Consider the following 19,409-nt stretch of genomic DNA (forward strand, 5'->3'; position numbering starts at 1 on the left):
TTTTTTTTCCTTCCTGGCACTAAAAAACCTCTCCCTCTTGAGTGGCTGTGGCTACCCAGGTTTTCCCATGGCCTGGATGTTTTGTATCTTTTTGTCCCCTTTAGATGGTATGCCTGGCAATTTAAGTTATAGCACAGTCTTTCCTGTACTGAAGAGGTACACAGTTCAGGGTGAAAAAGCTTACAGGAAGGGAGTTTGCATTTTCCTGTTGTCATATGGGCATGGCATTTTCTAGGGTGGTCATAGTTGCACGTCCCATCTGTTTTTCCAGATTTCCCATGCCAGCAGATACCAAGTGCATAGTATGTGCACAGGCTTGGTTTCCGTTTGCCTTGGGTTTCTGTGACTGTATTCCCTGTTGGTGCATGTTTCCCTGTCTTACTTCTATCCTCCCTAGCACCAACAATGGAGCTCCCACCAGTTGTTTTTGGTAATATATCCTCACTATTGCTAGTGGAGTCCTCTTGTTTGCTATTTCCTGCGGTATTTCTAGTTTGCAATATTGGTTTTATCTTATCTTTGACTACACTTGTTTCCCTACTATGGCTCCTGTCCCCTATGAGGTCATTTATATGTATTCCTTCCTGCGTATAATTCCCGACTACCTGGACAAAATCTCCAGCTTCACCATTACTGTCTCCCAGGACAGCATCTCCAGCTTCACCATTACTGTCTCCCAGGACAGCACCTCCAGCTTCACCATTACTGTCTCCCAGGACAGCACCTCCAGCTTCACCATTACTGTCTCCCAGGACAGCACTATCAGCCCCACATTTACTGACTACCAGGACTTCATCTCCAGCCTTACAGTTTCTGACTACATGGCCAGTATCAAGGGCAGTACCATTCAGCCCAGACTTTTTATGTTCCCATCTGTTGTAGAAAGCTTCCAGGTTTTCTATGAAAGCAGCTTTGATGTTGTCCTCTTTTAATACCCTTGTGATTTTAGTCCACAGATTTATCTCATTTGGGCATACCCAAAAACACTTCCCTGTTTTAACACTGCTTGTAGCTAGTTCTTGGATATCTGCACAAGGGGCGTGACACCAATTTCCACAAAAATGACAATTTACCCATGTGGAAGCCCGTTTGTTTGACTGACCACAGACTACACACAGCTTCATAATGATTTGAATGGTTGATTTACTGCAATTCTACTAGCAACCTCTTGAATATTCTATTAATAACCTCCTTAAATGAAGCTCTAGCTATTTGTATTTCTGTTTCTAACTGTTTTTGTATATTGGACAGCTTACCGTGCACTTTCCTGATTTATATTTAATGTTTGTGTTTATAAGGGCGCCTACAACCCCATCCGTTTACAGTCTGCTTTATTGTCCAACGAAACCGTTTGAAACCAGTCAAGGGTTCGGACCAGTCAAGGGTTCGGACCAGTCGATCTGATCTGATCAGTGGGTCACTTATTTAAAACATACTGGTCGGTGATTTGAGCTAACACATGAAGGATCTACTGGAAATTATCTACCCGAGTAATATGTGATTTGATTGATACAAAAGTATAACTTGCGTGTTGAAGAAACCGGTGACTGCTGGCAACTCCTACAATGACGAACGGTCGACCTCAACCCTTGTTTATCAATCGCTGTATCTAGCTTTTCTATTTTTTTTCCGTCTCCACCACAATAAATGCTATATTATCACTATAGTTGACTGGTGGAAATTTTGGAGGAAGGACGCTTTTTCTGTAGTAATAATTGCTTCTCGTTGTGTATATTGCGACCGCTGGTAACTACAGTTTATATGAAATTCACAGTATACGTCTGGTATTTCAAGAAAAAAGAAACTAATGAAAGTCACTCCACTCCACTAAGTACCATTATAATACTGGTTAGTTGCTACTACAACACTGTATTCTGCTATTCACTGGTATCACTAGATTATATGTGAGTACACTAGCAAGCCAGGAAGATTATTAAAAACAGCTGACCTGTGGTAAGTTTCTGGCGACTTCTGGCACCTGCCTCTATAGGCTTATCACTTCATTTACAAATTCACCTGTTTTCAAATGACACTTTAGCCTTTATCATCAATATACTAGGGAGCCACTGTAGTATACACTATACACTATGTATACTCAATGTTATCAGGGAGACTTTCTTTCCTCTGACACGAAAAGTTCAATTATTATTATTTTTTTTCACACGGGACACAGGCCTGATTCCACTCTGGCAGTAAACTCTGCTAGGTAGTGCACATTAATTCTCCTTTTTTTGATACGGTATATAATGTTTTCCGCCCAAGATTGGTTCCAGGCGCTAGAGGGATGTATCGTATAGGATTGATGACACAAATTAAAGTTCTAGCACGTAAGAGCGACCGTGAAAACACGAGAAAACCCGGAGCACAATGAGGCACGCTGACACGCTTGGGTAGATGGCGAGAATATTTTGAGGAACTTTTAAATGTCGAAGAAAGGGAGGCAGTAATTTCATGCATTGTCCAGGGAGGTATACCATCTTTTAGGAGTGAAGAAGAGCAGGATGTGAGTGTGGGGGAGGTGCATGAGGCATTACGTAGAATGAAAGGGGGTAAAGCAGCTGGAACTGACGGGATCATGACAGAAATGTTAAAAGCAGGGGGATATATAGTGTTAGAGTGGTTGGTATTTTTGTTTAATAAATGTATGAAAGAGGGGGAAGGTACTTAGGGATTGGCAGAGAGCATGCATAGTTCCTTTATATAAAGGGAAGGGGGACAAAAAAGATTGTAAAAATTATAGAGGAATTAGTTTACTGAGTATACCAGGAAAAGTGTACGGTAGGGTTATTATTGAAAGAATTAGAGGTAATTCAGAATGTAGGATTGTGGATGAGCAAGGAGGTTTTAGATTGGGTAGGGGATGTGTAGATCAAGTGGTTACATTGAAGCATATATATGAACAGTATTTAGATAAAGGTAGGGAAGTTTTCATTGCATTTATGGATTTAGAAAAGGCATATGATAGAGTGGAGAGGGGAGCAATGTGGCAGATGTTGCAAGTATATGAAATAGGTAGTAAGTTACTAAATGCTGTAACAAGATTTTATGAGGATAGTGAGGCTCAGGTTAGGGTGTGTAGAAGAGAGGGAGACTACTTTCCGGTAAAAGTAGGTCTTAGACAGGGATGTGTAATGTCACCATGGTTGTTTAATATATTTATAGATGGGGTTGTAAAAGAAGTAAATGCTAGGGTATTTGGGAGAAGGGTGGGATTAAATTATGGGGAATCAAATACAAAATGGGAATTGACACAGTTACTTTTTGCTGATGATACTGTGCTTATGGGAGATTCTAAAGAAAAATTGCAAGGGTTAGTGGATGAGTTTGGGGGTGTAAAGGTAGAAAGTTGAAAGTGAACATAAAAAAGAGTAAGGTGATGCGGGTATCAAATGATTCAGATAAAGAAAAGTTGGATATCAAATTGGAGAGGAGTAGTATGGAAGAAGTGAATGTTTTCAGATATTTGGGAGTTGACGTGACAGCGGATGGATTTATGAAGGATGAGGTTAACCATAGAATTGATGAAGGAAAAAAGGTGAGTGGTGCATTGAGGTATATGTGGAGACAAAAAAGGTTATCTATGGCAGCAAAGAAGGGAAAGTATGAAAGTTTAGTGGTACCAACACTCTTATATGGGTGTGAAGCTTGGGTTGTAAATGCTGCAGCGAGGAGACGTTTGGAGGCAGTGGAGAAGTCCTGTCTAAGGGCAATGTGTGGTGTAAATATTATGCAGAGAATTTGGAGTGTGGAAATTAGGAGAAGTTGTGGAGTTAATAAAAGTATTAGTCGAGGGCTGAAGAGGGGCTGTTGAGGTGGTTTGGCCATTTAGAGAGAATAGCTCAAAGTAGAATGACATAAAGTTTTTCTTCTTCTCTTTTTTAGTAATTGTATACAGGAGAAGGGGTTACTAGCCCATTGCTCCCGGCATTTTAGTCGCCTCATACGACACGCATGGCTTACGGAGGAAAGATTCTTTTCCACTTCCCCATGGACAATAGAAGAAATAAAAAAGAACAAGAGCTATTTAGAAAAAGGAGAAAAACCTAGATGTATGTATATATATATATGCATGTGCGTGTCTGTGAAGTGTGACCAAAGTGTAAGTAGGAGTAGCAAGATATCCCTGTTATCTCAGCGTGTTTATGAGACAGAAAAAGAAACCAGCAATCCTACCATCATGCAAAACAGTTACAGGTTTTTGTTTCACAGTCATCTGGCAGGACGGTAGTACTTCCCTGGGTGGTTGCTGTCTACCAAGGAGGGGTGTTAATGTTGCAGTTTAAAAACTGTAGTGTAAAGCACCCTTCTGGCAAGACAGTGATGGAGTGAATGATGGTGAAAGTTTTTCTTTTTCGGGCCACCCTGCCTTGGTGGGAATCGGCCGGTGTGATAATAAAATAATAATAAGAATGACATGGAGAGCGTATAAATCTGTAGGGAAAGGAAGGCGGAGTAGGGGTCGTCCTTGAAAAGGTTGGAGGGGGTAAAGGAGGTTTTGTGGGCGAGGGGCTAGGACTTTCAGCATGCGTGCATGAGTGTGTTAGATAGGAGTGAATTTAGACGAATGGTATTTTGGGACATGACGAGCTGTTGGAGTGTGAGCAGGGTAATATTTAGTTAAGGGAAAACCAGTTATTTTTATATAGCCGGACTTGAATCCTGGAAATGGGAAGTACAATGCCTGCACTTTAAAGGAGGGGTTTGGGATATTGACAGTTTGGAGGGATAAGTTGTGTATCTTTATATGTATATGCTTCTAAACTGAGGTATTCTGAGCACCTCTGCAAAAACAGTGGTTATGTGTGAGTGAGGTGAAAGTGTTGAATGATGATGAAAGTATTTTCTTTTTGGGGATTTTCTTTCTTTTTGGGTCACTCTACTTTGGTAGGAGACAGCCGACTTGTTTAAAAAAAAAAATAATCTCTAATCTTGTGTAAAACAAAAGCCTGTAATTGTTTTACATGATAGTAGGATTGCTGATGTCTTTTTTCTGTCTTGTAAACATGCAAGATTTCAGGCATGACTTGCTACTTCTACTTACATTTAGGCCATACTATCCATGCATGTACAAGCGTTCCGATACCTCAGTAAGGATTCGTTCAAGACTCTGTATACCATTTACGTCAGGCCCATACTGGAGTATGCAGCACCAGTTTTGAATCCACACCTAGTCAAGCACGTCAAGAAATTAGAGAAAGTGCAAAGGTTTGCAACAAGACTAGTCCCAGAGCTACGGGGATTGTCCTATGAAGAAAGGTTGAGGGAAATTGCCCTGACGACACTGGAGGACAGGAGGGTCAGGGGAGACATGATAACGACATATAAAATACTGTGCGGAATAGACAAGGTGGACAAAGACGGGATGTTCCAGAGAAGGGACACAGACGCAAGAGGTCACAATTGGAAGTTGAAGACTCAGATGAATCAAAGGGATGTTAGGAAGTATTTCTTCAGTCATAGAGTAGTCAGGCCGTGGAATAGCCTAGAAAGTGACGTAGTGGAGGCAGGAACCATACATAGTTTTAAGGCGAGGTATGATAAAGCTCATGGGGCAGGGAGAGAGAGGACCTAGTAGCAATCAGCGAAGAGGCAGGGCCAGGAGCTATGACTCGACCCCTGCAACCACAAATAGGTGAGTACAGTGGACCCTCGCCTAACAATATTAATCCGTTCCTGAGAGCTCAACGTTAGGCGAAATTATCGTTAGCCGAATTAATTTTCCCCATAAGAAATAATGGAAATCAAATTAATCTGTTCCTGACACCCGAAAGTATGACAAAAAAAAAAAATTTACCACATGAAATATTAATTTTAATACACACAAACTGAAGAAGACATGTGCAATTACATGACACTTACCTTTCTTGAAGATCTGGTGATGATTGATGGGATGGGAGGAGGGGAGTGTGTGGATGGTGTTAATGTTTAGAAGGGGAATCCCCTTCCATTAGGACTTGAGGTAGCCAGTCCTTTTCCGGGGTTACTTCCCTTCTTCTTTTAATGCCACTAGGACCAGCTTGAGAGTCACTGAACCTCTGTCGCACAACATATCTGTCCATAGAGCTCTGTACCTCCCGTTCCTTTAAGATTTGTCTAAAATGGGCCATAACATTGTCACTGTAATAGTCACCAGCACGGCTTGCAATAGCTGTGTTAGGGCGATTTTCATCCATAAAGGTTTGCAGTTCAACCCACTTTGCACGCATTTCCTTAATTTTTGAAGTAGGCACAATGGATTCCACAACTGGCATAGGCGTCTCAGGGTTAGCCCCAAACCCTTCAAAATCTTTCTTAATTTCCATACTAATTCTCACCCCTTTTTATCACAGGGTTGGCACTAGAAGCTTTCTTGGGGCCCATGGTGACTTATTTTGCAGGTGCAATCACTAAAAACGCTGTGATAATATGAAATGTTCCGATTGTATGTTTGGATGCGACCGCGGTGGCTGGCTTGTAAACACTGGCACCCACAGGACAAGTGAGGCGCGCTCAGGCCACATGTGGACACGTCTCAAATGGAACGAATCGCGTTGCCGAGTTTTTTAGCTCTAGCAGAGGCAAAATTTTTGCATTAAAATGTATCGCTAGGTGGATTTAACGTTATGTGATGCGTTCGTTAGGCGAGGGTCCACTGTATATACACACCCTTCTGGGTTTTCATCTATTTTTCTTACTAGTTCTTGTTCTTGTTTATTTCCACTAATCTCCATGGGGAAGTGGAACAGAATCCTTCCTCCATAAGTCATGCGTGTCGTAAGAGGCGACTAAAATGCCAGGAGCAAGAGGCTAGTAACCCCTTCTCCTGTATATGTTACTAAATGTAAAAGGAGAAACTTTTGCTTTTCCTTTTGAAAGAAGATCTCTACTCTTAACATGGAGCCTCACTGCTGTGTTTTCCAAAGCCTATATTTATTTCCTGACTTCATATTATTTGCCTCAATCAGTACCCTGACACATTTACTCAGCTACCCTTCCCTGATGGCCTCACATATAAGGCAGAACTCATGATTTTTTAACTGAAAAATGATGTGCGTGCTAACCTTTTGTCAAAATTCTCTCATCAGCACCACCTCTTTTTTTCTCTCTCAAACACCCCTGCCAAACAGCACTGAATGAGTTAACATCTTCTACTATCATACAATAAAAGTAATGGAAATAGCAAGTGGTGATTTATAATGAGTACTGCTATAAGAATGCTACAATGTTCAAATCAAGATTATGATTAAATGAGGTTGGCTGTTGAAAAAGTGTGTCTAAATGACAGGTTATTTAAAAACATAAGAAAGAAGGAACACTGCAGCAGGCCTACTGACCCATGTGAAGCAGGTTCATGTCACCCTCCAGCTTAGCCCAATGACCCACCTAGTCAGGTCACTCCCACTTAAAGAAGGAGCATGGCATCAGACCTAGTAGCACAAGCTAGTCAGGTCCAACTTACACCCACCCCCACACACTCATGTATATATCTAACCTATTTTTAAAACTACACGTTTTAGCCTCTATAACTGTACTCAAGAGTTTGTTCCACTCATCCACAACTCTATTACCAAACCAGTGATTTCCTATATCCTTCCTGAATCTGAATTTTTCCAACTTGAAACCAGTGCTGCGAGTCCTGTCTTGGCTGGAAATTTTCAACACGCTATTTACATCCCCTTATTAATTCCTGTTTTCCGTTTATACACCTGGATCATATCCCCCCTAATTCTATGCCTTTCTAGAGAGCGCAGATTCAGGGCCCTCAGTCTGTCTTCATAGGGAAGATTTCTGATACATGGGATCAACTTTGTCACCCTCCTCTGTACGTTTTCCAGTGCATTTATATCCATTCTGTAACATGGTGACCAGAACTGTGCAGCATAATCTAAATGAGGCCTAACCAAGGATATATAGAGTTGAAGAACAACCTGAGGACTTCTATTATTTATACTTCTAGATACGAAGTCAAGGATTCTGTTAGCTTTACTGCAAACACTAATGCACTGTTGTCTTGGTTTTAGATTACTGCTAACCAGAACTCCTAAATCCTTTTTGCAATCAGTAGTATTAAGATCTACATTATTTAGTTTATATGTAGCATGGTTATTTTCCTGTCCAACATTTAGAATTTTGCATCTGTCTATATTAAACTGCATCTGCCACTTCTCCGACCATTGCATCAGTCTATTCAAATCATCCTGGAGTGCTCTAGTGTCCTCATTAGAATGAATTAAATTACCTATTTTAGTGTCATCAGCAAATTTGCTTACGTCGATATTTATTCCCTCATCTATGTCGTTTATGTAAACTGTGAACAACAATGGGCCCAACAATGACTCCTGCAGAACACCGCTTGTGACATGCCCCCACTCCAATTTCTCTCCATTTATGCAAACTCTCTGCTGCCTATTTGTCAACCATGCCTCTACCCAGGAAAAAATTTCTCCTCCTATTCTGTGTGCCTTAAGTTTCCTCAATAGCATCTGATGTGGAACTCTATCGAAAGCCTTACTGAACTCCATATACTTTCTTTCTTTCAACACACCAGCCGTATCCCACCGAGGTGGGGTGGCCCAAAAGGAAAAACAAAAGTTTCTCCTTTCATATTTAGTAATATATACAGGAGAAGGGGTTACTAGCCCCTTGCTCCTGGCATTTTAGTCGCCTCTTACAACACGCATAGCTTACGGAGGAAGAATTCTGTTCCACTTCCCCATGGAGATAAGAGGAAATAAACAAGAAACAAGAGCTAGTAAGAAAATAGAAGAAAACCCAGAGGGGTGTGTATACATATGCTTGTACATGTATGTGTAGTGTGACCTAAGTGTAAGCAGAAGTAGCAAGACGTACCTGAAACCTTGCATGTTTATGAGACAGAAAAAACACCAGCAATCCTACCATCGTGTAAAACAATTACAGGCTTACGTTTTACACTCACTTGGCAGGACGGTAGTACCTCCCTGGGCGGTTGCTGTCTACCAACCTACTACCTAGAACTCCATATACACAATATCATATTCATAACCATGATTTACCTCCTCAAACACCTTAGTGAAAAAAGTTAATAAACTCGTAAGACAGGTAATTCCATGATATATTAAAACTAAGTGATTTGTGATCGCTTTCCCCAAGCTAATCATTAACCTCAAGATTATTAATTAGCGATTCTTTGATGAGAGTAAGACACATGTGCAACATCTGGGTATCTTTATTGTAGACGTTTCGCCATCCAGTGGCTTTATCAATACAAATTCTAGGACATAACTTGACAGTAGAACTATGTACAGAAGATGAGGTAATCAGTCCCTCAACCTAGGAGTAGGTGCGAACATCACCATAGTCGTGGAGATTCTGAAGCAGAAGAAAGAATCCTGGCGCTTATATAGTAACGTCAGGTGTAGCAGACGAGGGCATATTCACTGGTAGGCGGGATTCCCCAGTGGAAGTAGGTCCTTCCCAAAGAGATGGGTTAGTTGTAGAGGTAGTTGTCGTAGTCGTGGAGGTTATGTACATGTCCTCAGAATTAAGATTCCATGATGTCGCAGTGTCTGACAGGTTGTGTACGAAATGGTATATAATACCGACAAGATGAGAGTAAGACACATGTGCAACATCTGGGTATCTTTATTGTAGACGTTTCGCCATCCAGTGGCTTTATCAATACAAATTCTAGGACATAACTTGACGTCTACAATAAAGATACCCAGATGTTGCACATGTGTCTTACTCTCATCTTGTCGGTATTATATACCATTTCGTACACAACCTGTCAGACACTGCGACATCATGGAATCTTAATTCTGAGGACATGTACATAACCTCCACGACTACGACAACTACCTCTACAACTAACCCATCTCTTTGGGAAGGACCTACTTCCACTGGGGAATCCCGCCTACCAGTGAATATGCCCTCGTCTGCTACACCTGACGTTACTATATAAGCGCCAGGATTCTTTCTTCTGCTTCAGAATCTCCACGACTATGGTGATGTTCGCACCTACTCCTAGGTTGAGGGACTGATTACCTCATCTTCTGTACATAGTTCTACTGTCAAGTTATGTCCTAGAATTTGTATTGATAAAGCCACTGGATGGCGAAACGTCTACAATAAAGATACCCAGATGTTGCACATGTGTCTTACTCTCATCTTGTCGGTATTATATACCATTTCGTACACTAGCGATTCTTTGTTGGCAAGAACCAAGTCAAGCAGATTGTTTCCTCTAGTTGGTTCTGTCACAAACTGTTTTAAAAAGCAATCCTGAATTCAAGATTTCCTGTCACATTGTTAAAATCTCCCATTAACACAACATTTTCATATCTAGACACCTTATGAATTTCGTCCCATAACACCTTACTGCACTCCCTACCACGGTTTGAGGGCCTATAAATCACACCCAAAATTAATTTGTCACGGCCCTCAAGAAACTGTAGCCAAACAGATTCTGTGTCTGATGTTTCTAATCGTATATCATGTCTAAGACAACAATTTAAATTATCTCTGACGTACATCACCACTCCACCACCCTTCCTGTTGACCCTATCAGTGTGGAATAGTTTATAACCCTGTATGTTGCATTCAGAAGGCATTTTTCTATCTTTCAGGTTGAACCATGTCTGTTATAGCAATAATATCTATATTACCTGCACATGCAAGTAATCTTAGCTCATCTATCTTATTTCTTAGACTCCTACTATTTGTATAGTAAACCTTAAGGAAACTAGTCACTCGTTGCCCTCTACTATCTCTCTTTGTTTGTTGATCAATTGCTTTGCCTTTACTAGCAACTTTATCTTGAATATTGTCTTTTAAACATATCCCTGAGGTATCCCAGTAATACCTGCTGTTTTCAACCCTAATACTGCAGCCTGATTGTTTCCAACAAACACCCATACCTCTATAATCTATCAGTTGAAAGTCTTAGACAAGTCATCAATTACCCCCTCAATCGAATTGGCTAATGGAACCACTCCAGCCCCAGAGAGATGAACCCCATCACTTGCATACATATCCCATTTGCCATAGAATTTGCTCCAGTTATCCTAAGTTTAGTAGTTTTTACACACCCTTATAAATATGAGTACTCATTTGATATTGAATATTAAAACATAGAAAAGTATAAATTTGCAAGTTGAAAGTGACTTTTATGCTTTCTTAGAATATAAAATACTTCTTTCTTTCTTTCAACGCACCAGCCGTATCCCACTGAGGTGGGGTGGCCCAAAAGGAAAAACGAAAGTTTCTCCTTTTACATTTAGTAATATATACAGGAGAAGGGGTTACTAGCCCCTTGCTCCTGGCATTTTAGTTGCCTCTTACAACACGCATGGCTTACAGAGGAAGAATTCTGTTCCACTTCCCCATGGAGGTAAGAGGAAATAAACAAGAACAAGAACTAGTAAGAAAATAGAAGAAAACCCAGAGGGGTGTGTATATATATGCTTGTACATGTATGTACTCACCTAGTTGAGGTTGCAAGGATCGAGTCCAAGCTCCTGGCCCCGCCTCTTCACTGGTCGCTACTAGGTGTAGTGTGACCTAAGTGTAAGTAGAAGTAGCAAGACGTACCTGAAACCTTGCATATTTATGAGACAGAAAATGGACACCAGCAATCCTACCATCATGTAAAATAATTACAGGCTTTCGTTTTACACTCGCTTGGAAGGACGGTAGTACCTCCCTGGACGGTTGCTGTCTACCAACCTACTACCTAGGATATAAAATACTATTATTACATAAACGTACCGATGGAACAGAAGCTGCGATAGGTATCATAGCAACACTCAATGCACGAAAGATGTTGGTGGCAATTTTTTGTAGTTTTGTCTTTTCCCCTATTCGGTTCACATCATTCACCTGTAAACCATAAGTAAAGAAGTAAAGGATTGTTCTTTTTTCTTTATTTATACAGTACTGTATCAGTGAAAATCAAGCCATACCTCTATGATTATGAGATTGAGGACTCCCATGGCTATAGGCAGGATAAGAGAATGGTCCACTTGTGTTAAATTTGGTATCCATCCAAACCCTCCTACACTTAACTCCAAGAACAGGACCTGGGCAGCTGGAACAAAAATTATGAGCAATTGTACAGAGTATACTGTATTACTTGACTGAGAAGTCAATAAATTATGCTCCTACATAAAAGAAGAGGCACTTTCTTGCCGGAGGCATGCGGATACTACCATTCAGGTGCTCCTCCAAACCGTAAATATCCCCATTCCTTCAGAATGCAGGCACTGTACTTCCCATCTCCATGACTCGAGTCTGGCTAACCGGTTTCCCTGAATCCCTTCATAAATGTTACCTTGCCCACACTTCAACAGCACATCAATTATAAAAACCACTTGCCTCCACTCATTCGTATCTAACACACTCACATACACCTGCTGAATATCCAAGCCCCTAGCATACTAAACCTTCTTGGCCCCCAGCTCTTCAACCTTTCCTAGGGCAACTCCTACCCTGCTGTCCCTCCACTACAGATTTATACACCCTCCAAGTCATCCTATTTTGCTCTATCCTCTCTAAATGTCCAAACAACCTTAACAACCCCTCCTCAGCCCTGTGGATAACACTTTTTGTAACCTCGTACCTCCTAATCTTCAAATTATGAATTCTCTGAATAATATTTACACCACACATTGCTCTCAGATATGACACCTTCACTGCCTCCAGCTTCCTCCTTGCTGTAACATTCACAACCCATGCTTCACATCCATATAAGAATGTTGGTACCACTATATTCTCATACAATTCCCCTTTTTGCCCTCATAGATAATTTTCTTTGTCTCCACAGATGCCTCGATGCACCACCCACTTTTTTTTCTCCTCATCAATTCTATGGGTCACCTCATCTTTCATAGACCCAACCACTAACAAGTAAAATCCTAAATATCTGAACACATTCACTTCCTCTATACTCCCTCCTTCCAGTATGATATCCAATCTTTCATTACCTAAATTTTTTGTCCTCATCACCTTGCTCTTTCCCATATTTACTTTCAATTTCCTTCTTTTACATACCCTCCCAAATTCGTTCACCAATTTTTGCAACTTTTCTTCAGAATCTCTCAAAAGCTCAGTGTCATCTACAAAAAAGTAGCTGTGACAAATCCCACTTTGTATTAGATTCTATATACAGTGGACCCTCGGTTATCAGTTGTTCCGCTTATCGGCCAGTTTTTCGGCTTCCGGTTATCGGCCATTATTTCACTTATTGGCCGTATTGGACGCGTCCACCTGCCTGTCCACCAGCCCTTTGCACGTTCGTGAGTCAGTCTGGCTGTGGCTCTGGGCAAGTGAGGATGCTTCTGCTCATTCATCCAAACATCAAGGAAGGTAATGTTGCGAAAGGGAGGCAGTGAGTGTAGCAGGGAGGCAGGACCCCAATGGAAATGAGTCACTCTGTCTGACTTTTTTGGGTTATCCTAGGTTCTTTACACTTACACTGTGGAAGGGATGCAAGGAGTGTAGCAGGCAGGCAGGGAGTGTAGTGGGGAGGCAGGAAGTGTGGCATGGAGGGAGAGAGTTTAGCAGGGAGTGTAGCAGGCAGTCAGGGAGTGTAGCAGGGAGGCAGGAAGTGTAGCATGGAGGGAGGGAGTGTAGCAGGCAGGCAGGGAGTGTAGCATGGAGGGAGGGAGTGTAGCAGGGAGGGAGGGAGTATAGCAGGCTGGCAGGGAGTGTAGCAGGAAGTGTAGCATGGAGGGAGGGAGTGTAGCATGGAGGGAGGGAGTGTAGCAGGGAGGGAGGGAGTGTAGCAGGCAGGCAGGGAGTGTAGTAGGGAGGCAGGGTGTAGGAGGAAGGCAGAGAGTGTAACAGACATGCAGGGAGTGTAGCAGGCAGTCAGGGAGTGTAGCAGGGAGGCAGGAAGTGTAGCATGGAGGGAGGGAGTGTAGCAGGCAGGCAGTGAGTGTAGCATGGAGGGAGGGAGTGTAGCAGGGAGGGAGTATAGCAGGCTGGCAGGGAGTGTAGCAGGGAGGCAGGAAGTGTAGCATTGAGAGAGGGAGTGTAGCATGGAGGGAGGGAGTGAAGCAGGCAGGCAGGGAGTGTAGTAGGGAGGCAGGGTGTAGGAGGAAGGCAGAGAGTGTAACAGACATGCAGGGAGTGTAGCGGGGAGGCAGGAAGCATAGCATGGAGGGAGGGAGTGTAGCAGGGAGGAAGGGAGTGTAGCAGGGAGGAAGGGAGTGTAGCAGGCAGGCAGGGAGTGTAGCATGTAGGGAGGGAGTGTAGCAGGGAGGGAGGGAGTTTAGCAGGCAAGCAGGGAGTGTAGTAGGGAGGCAGGGTGTAGGAGGAAGGCAGGAGTGCAGCAGGCATGCAGAGAGTGTAGCAGGGAAACAGTGTGTGGAAGGGAGGCAGGGAGTGTAGCAGGCAGGCAGGGAGTGTAGCAGGCATGTACAGAGTGTAGCAGGCAGGGAGGGAAGTAACCCCAGAAAGAGCTTTGATACCTGCAGTCCTTTTGAATGGGGATTCCCCTTCCAAATAATAATCAGTCCTCCCTCTCTCCTCCTCCCTTTATTCCATAAGCCAACAAGAGTCTTCAATAAAGGTATTTAATAGTGATTTAAATTTAGACCGACCTTGTGGAACGGATTATGGCCGATAACCAAGGGTCCATTGTATTTTAATGCCACACCTCTTCCCAACACCCTAGCATTCACTTCTTTTACAACCCCATCTATAAATATGGTAAACAACATAATGTATTTGCAGTATCATGAGTGTTGCATTAATGTGTGCCTGTCTTAAAGTTGTCTCGAATGTTTTATTTTATAGTTATCTGTTTACAATAATGTCTTATCACTGATTTCATCATTGCTTAGTTAATCTTAAGTTAATTTTAAGCCAGCTCGTAATGCTATGCATAGTATAAGTGGCTTTGGCATGCTGCTCTTATCTGTATTTTTTTTGTACCTCTGTATGTATGCTAAAATAAATAAATAAAATAAAAAAAAAATATTACCTATTGAGTATGTGGATCCATGATTCAAGTATGGTATTATGTCTTGGCCCAAAAGATGGACTCCCAGAACTGAGATTCACAAATTTATACTGTTATTCACAAGTTTGGTTTTTGAAACCACAATTCTGTACAGTATTATATTACTCTACTGTAATCCGTATACACTATTACATTATTATACATTTTTCCTGATAATGCATTTCTATTAAGAATATTTCAATGTTTGGATATCACTTATAAAATGCATATCACCTTTTGTTGCCAAAATATAAGTTCCATATCTGCAAATTCACCATCTCTGCATTTCTTGTGGAACAAATTTCTTGTGGAATCTTAGGGATTACAGCAACTGTACAAGGAACTTTACTAAGGGTAGCTTTTTATAGGACATAAAACAACTGTATTTATTCGAGGTTAAAACCAGAATAAAAGAATTCAAAAAGAGGAAAAAAATTAATTGATAATGTAAGAATTATATTTCCTCCAGTAATTTTTAACACACCAGCTATCTCCCACCAAGGTAGGGTGATCTGAAAAAGTGGAAACACTTCTATTGTCACTCATTCACTCCCTGTCTTGTCAGAAACATGCTGACATCACAGTTCAGATGGCCCTTCAAACTCCCAAACATCCCTACCCCTCCTTCAGAGAGTAAGCACTGTACCTCTCGTTTAAAAAATATAAGGGCATACCTTATACTATATAGATAGAAGAGCAGGAAGAAAAAATCTGCTGAGAGTTGGCAATACAATGAAAGGAAAAAATGGCTTGATAGTTTTAGAATACGTTAAATGTGCTATACGGTACCAATAGTGCACTGTATTAGTGAAACGTCTTGCTGGAAAAAGGGAAGGTGCAAGTTACTCTGTGAGGTTTGGAGGTGTGGATGAGGAATACAAGACAGAATTATGCAATTGGAATGTCTGACTTTAGGTGCTTTTTCTGGTGAATCTTCAAGTACTACAGCAGTGAATGACACTGGAGTTTAGTGCTTTTTATGAATGTAATAATGATTCATCTGCTACATTTCGGTGCTTCGTGACAATTTAAGAACAAATAAAAGCTACAAAAAATATTATTTTGCATGACAATATGAGAAACCATTCATCTTCCATCCTTGACTCACCTGTATCCTGATGTGGCATCATGGACGCCATGTTACGGAAAGACATGGTCATTGCAATCCAAAGAGGTATTTGTACCCACAGCAATATACTGGTCTTGAATGGATGGCAATTCTCTCGAATAACCAATTCCTTCCAAATTTTACGAGCCTGAAAAAAAGAGAGCACAACTTGTTTACGTAACATTGTTTCCAATTAATCCCTTCACTGTTAAAAGTGCCCAGTGTCAGCATTTAAAAAAGAAAATTGTAGAGAATCTTTTTCTAAAGGTAATGACACAAAAAATATGAAATTTGATGGAAAAATTCTGGAATTACTGTGTTCTGGGCACAATTTATAAACTGGTGGTTTTACCCACTTTGAGTCCTATTTTAAGCTAATTCTACTACTCAGTTCAAACAAATTCTTAGTTATTTTCCTTTTATATCTTCCATTTTATCGACTGAGCACAAGAAACTGCCCAATTAACTATCAGAACTACCCTATCAAGTACGGAGAAACTGGTAATTTGGCCATTTTTACACAAAATTAAAAAAAAATTAAAAAGTGAGTCCAAAATAAACACTATAGATACTCCACACACTACAGCAACATTTCCTGTGTTCATTAATCATGTCTTCAGGCCTGTCCTTTATTACACTTGTCCTCCATTTTGCCATTCTGAATTCATTACAAAAGGAAGTTAATATAATATAACCGGGAATGACTGGTCATGCTTTAGTAATTGAATCAGACTTGGTAAAAACCCATAAAACAGACTGGAGGGTGTGTGTGTGTGGAGGAAATGGCGAGTCTTATGAGACCTCAGTTAAATTGTCAAGTCAAATATTTCTGCTACTGTTACCTTAATTTCAAGCTAATTCCTTCCCAAAACCAACCAAAATCATCTCTATTTCAGTAATATATTTTCCATTCTATCAAATTATACCAAGAAACAACCAATGAAACCATAAATACCATACTTGAAAGCACCTCAAATTTGTAATTTTAAACTAAAGACAAGGTCAGAGGTTTGCTTTTCCCATCATGCACACTCACAGCACAGACCCATTTTCTCATATCTAGGTCAGATTTACCGCTCAGAGCTTATCTGAGGGAGCTGAGCTCAAAACGTAGATCTACATAAGTGACCCTGATGTCAATAATACAGATCTATGTATGACACAGTGAAAGGGTTAGTGTAATGTCAATAATGCAGATTCTAATAAAACTACATCTCCTCAGCTTTTTATACCTCCTAGTTGTTTAGGTAAGACATATGCAACAGTTAGGTATCTTTATCTTTATACCTAACTGTTGCATATGTGTCTTACCTAAACAACCTGTCGGTATTTTATACCATTTTATTGTTCATACCTCCTAGTTGTTTAAAAAAGTACATTTTAATGAAAATCTAGGTAGTAGGTTGGTAGACAGCAACTGCCCAGGGAGGTGCTACTGTCCTGCCAAGTGAGTGTAAAATGAAAGCCTGTGATTGTTTTACAAGATGGTAGGATTGCTAGTGTCTTTTTTCCATCTCAATAAACACGCAAGATTTCAGGTATGTCTTGCTACTTCTACTTACACTTAGGTCACATTACACATGCATGTACAAGCATGTATAAACACATCTCTCATTTTCTTACTAGTTATTGTTCTTATTTATTTCCTCTTATCTCCATGGGGAAGTGGAACAGAATTCTTCCTCCACAAGCCATGCGTGTTGTAAGACGTGACTAAAATGCCAGAAGCAAGGTGCTTGTAACCCCTTCTGTATACAGTACTAAAGTTAAAAAGAGAAACTTTTGTTTTTCTTTTTGGGCCACCCTGCCTTGGTGGGATATGGCCGGTTTGTTGAAAGAAGAAGATTTTAATGAAAACCAATTAAGAGGTTTTCATTGCTGAATAAGTGAATTCAGCCATGTCTTCTATTTAATATAGATCTTGCAATATTGGGAAGATGGAGGGAATATTTTGAGGAATTGTTAAATGTTGATGAAGATAGGGAAGCTGTGATTTCGTGTATAGGACAAGGAGGAATAACATCTTGTAGGAGTGAGGAAGAGCCAGTTGTGAGAGTGGGGAAAGTTCGTGAGGCAGTAGGTAAAATGAAAGGGGGTAAGGCAGCCGGGATTGATGGGATAAAGATAGAAATGTTAAAAGCAGGTGGGGATATAGTTTTGGAGTGGTTGGTGCAATTATTTAATAAATGTATGGAAGAGGGTAAGGTACCTAGGGATTGGCAGAGAGCATGCATAGTTCCTTTGTATAAAGGCAAAGGGGATAAAAGAGAGTGCAAAAATTATAGGGGGATAAGTCTGCTGAGTTGTAGGTAGTAGGTTGGTAGACAGCAACCGCCCAGGGAGGTACTACCGTCCTGCCAAGTGAGTGTAAAACGAAAGCCTGTAATCGTTTAACATGATGGTAGGATTGCTGGTGTCTTTTGTCTGTCTCATAAATATGCAAGATTACAGGTAAGTCTTGCTACTTCTACTTACACTTAGGTCACACTACACATACATGTACAAGCACATATATACACACCCCTCTGGGTTTTCTTCTATTTTCTTTCTAGTTCTTATTCTTGTTTATTTCCTCTTATCTCCATGGGGAAGTGGAACAGAATTCTTCCTCCGTAAGCCATGCGTGTTGTAAGAGGCAACTAAAATGCCGGGAGCAAGGGGCTAGTAACCTCTTCTCCTGTATATATTACTAAATGTAAAAGGAGAAACTTTCGTTTTTCCTTTTGGGCCACCCCGCCTCGGTGGGATACGGCCGGTGTGTTGAAAGAAAGAAGTCTGCTGAGTTGTAGGTAGTAGGTTGGTAGACAGCAACCGCCCAGGGAGGTACTACCGTCCTGCCAAGTGAGTGTAAAACGAAAGCCTGTAATCGTTTAACATGATGGTAGGATTGCTGGTGTCTTTTGTCTGTCTCATAAATATGCAAGATTACAGGTAAGTCTTGCTACTTCTACTTACACTTAGGTCACACTACACATACATGTACAAGCATATATATACACACCCCTCTGGGTTTTCTTCTATTTTCTTTCTAATTCTTGTTCTTGTTTATTTCCTCTTATCTCCATGGGGAAGTGGAACAGAATTCTTCCTCTGTAAGCCATGCGTGTCGTAAGAGGCGACTAAAATGCCGGGAGCAAGGGGCTAGTAACCCCTTCTCCTGTATATATTACTAAATTTAAAAGGAGAAACTTCAGTTTTTTCTTTTGGGCCACCCCACCTCAGTGGGATACGGCTGGTACGCTGAAAGAAGAAGTCTGCTGAGTATACCTGGTAAAGTGTATGGTAGAGTTATTATTGAAAGAATTAAGAGTAAGACGGAGAATAGGATAGCAGATGAAC

General features: G+C 41.0%; 1 protein-coding gene across 6 annotated transcripts in view; it reads right to left on the reverse strand.

Moving 5' to 3' along the window:
* Positions 1–19,409, reverse strand: part of LOC128698186 (cytochrome c oxidase assembly protein COX18, mitochondrial) — a 41,704-nt gene that overhangs the window by 6,711 nt on the left and 15,584 nt on the right. For 5 of the 6 annotated variants that reach the window (XM_053790301.2, XM_053790300.2, XM_053790302.2 and 2 more), the window contains exons 4-6: positions 16,071–16,218; positions 11,922–12,046; positions 11,728–11,838 (exon numbers count right to left, since the gene is read on the reverse strand). In XM_053790301.2, the coding sequence (XP_053646276.2) occupies positions 11,728–11,838; positions 11,922–12,046; positions 16,071–16,218 (384 nt within the window). The remainder of the gene's footprint in view (positions 1–11,727; positions 11,839–11,921; positions 12,047–16,070; positions 16,219–19,409) is intronic. The other variant, XM_070098658.1, reaches the window with a different exon arrangement.

Source organism: Cherax quadricarinatus, chromosome 63 (genome assembly GCF_038502225.1).
Source record: "Cherax quadricarinatus isolate ZL_2023a chromosome 63, ASM3850222v1, whole genome shotgun sequence".
NCBI lineage: Eukaryota > Metazoa > Arthropoda > Malacostraca > Decapoda > Parastacidae > Cherax > Cherax quadricarinatus.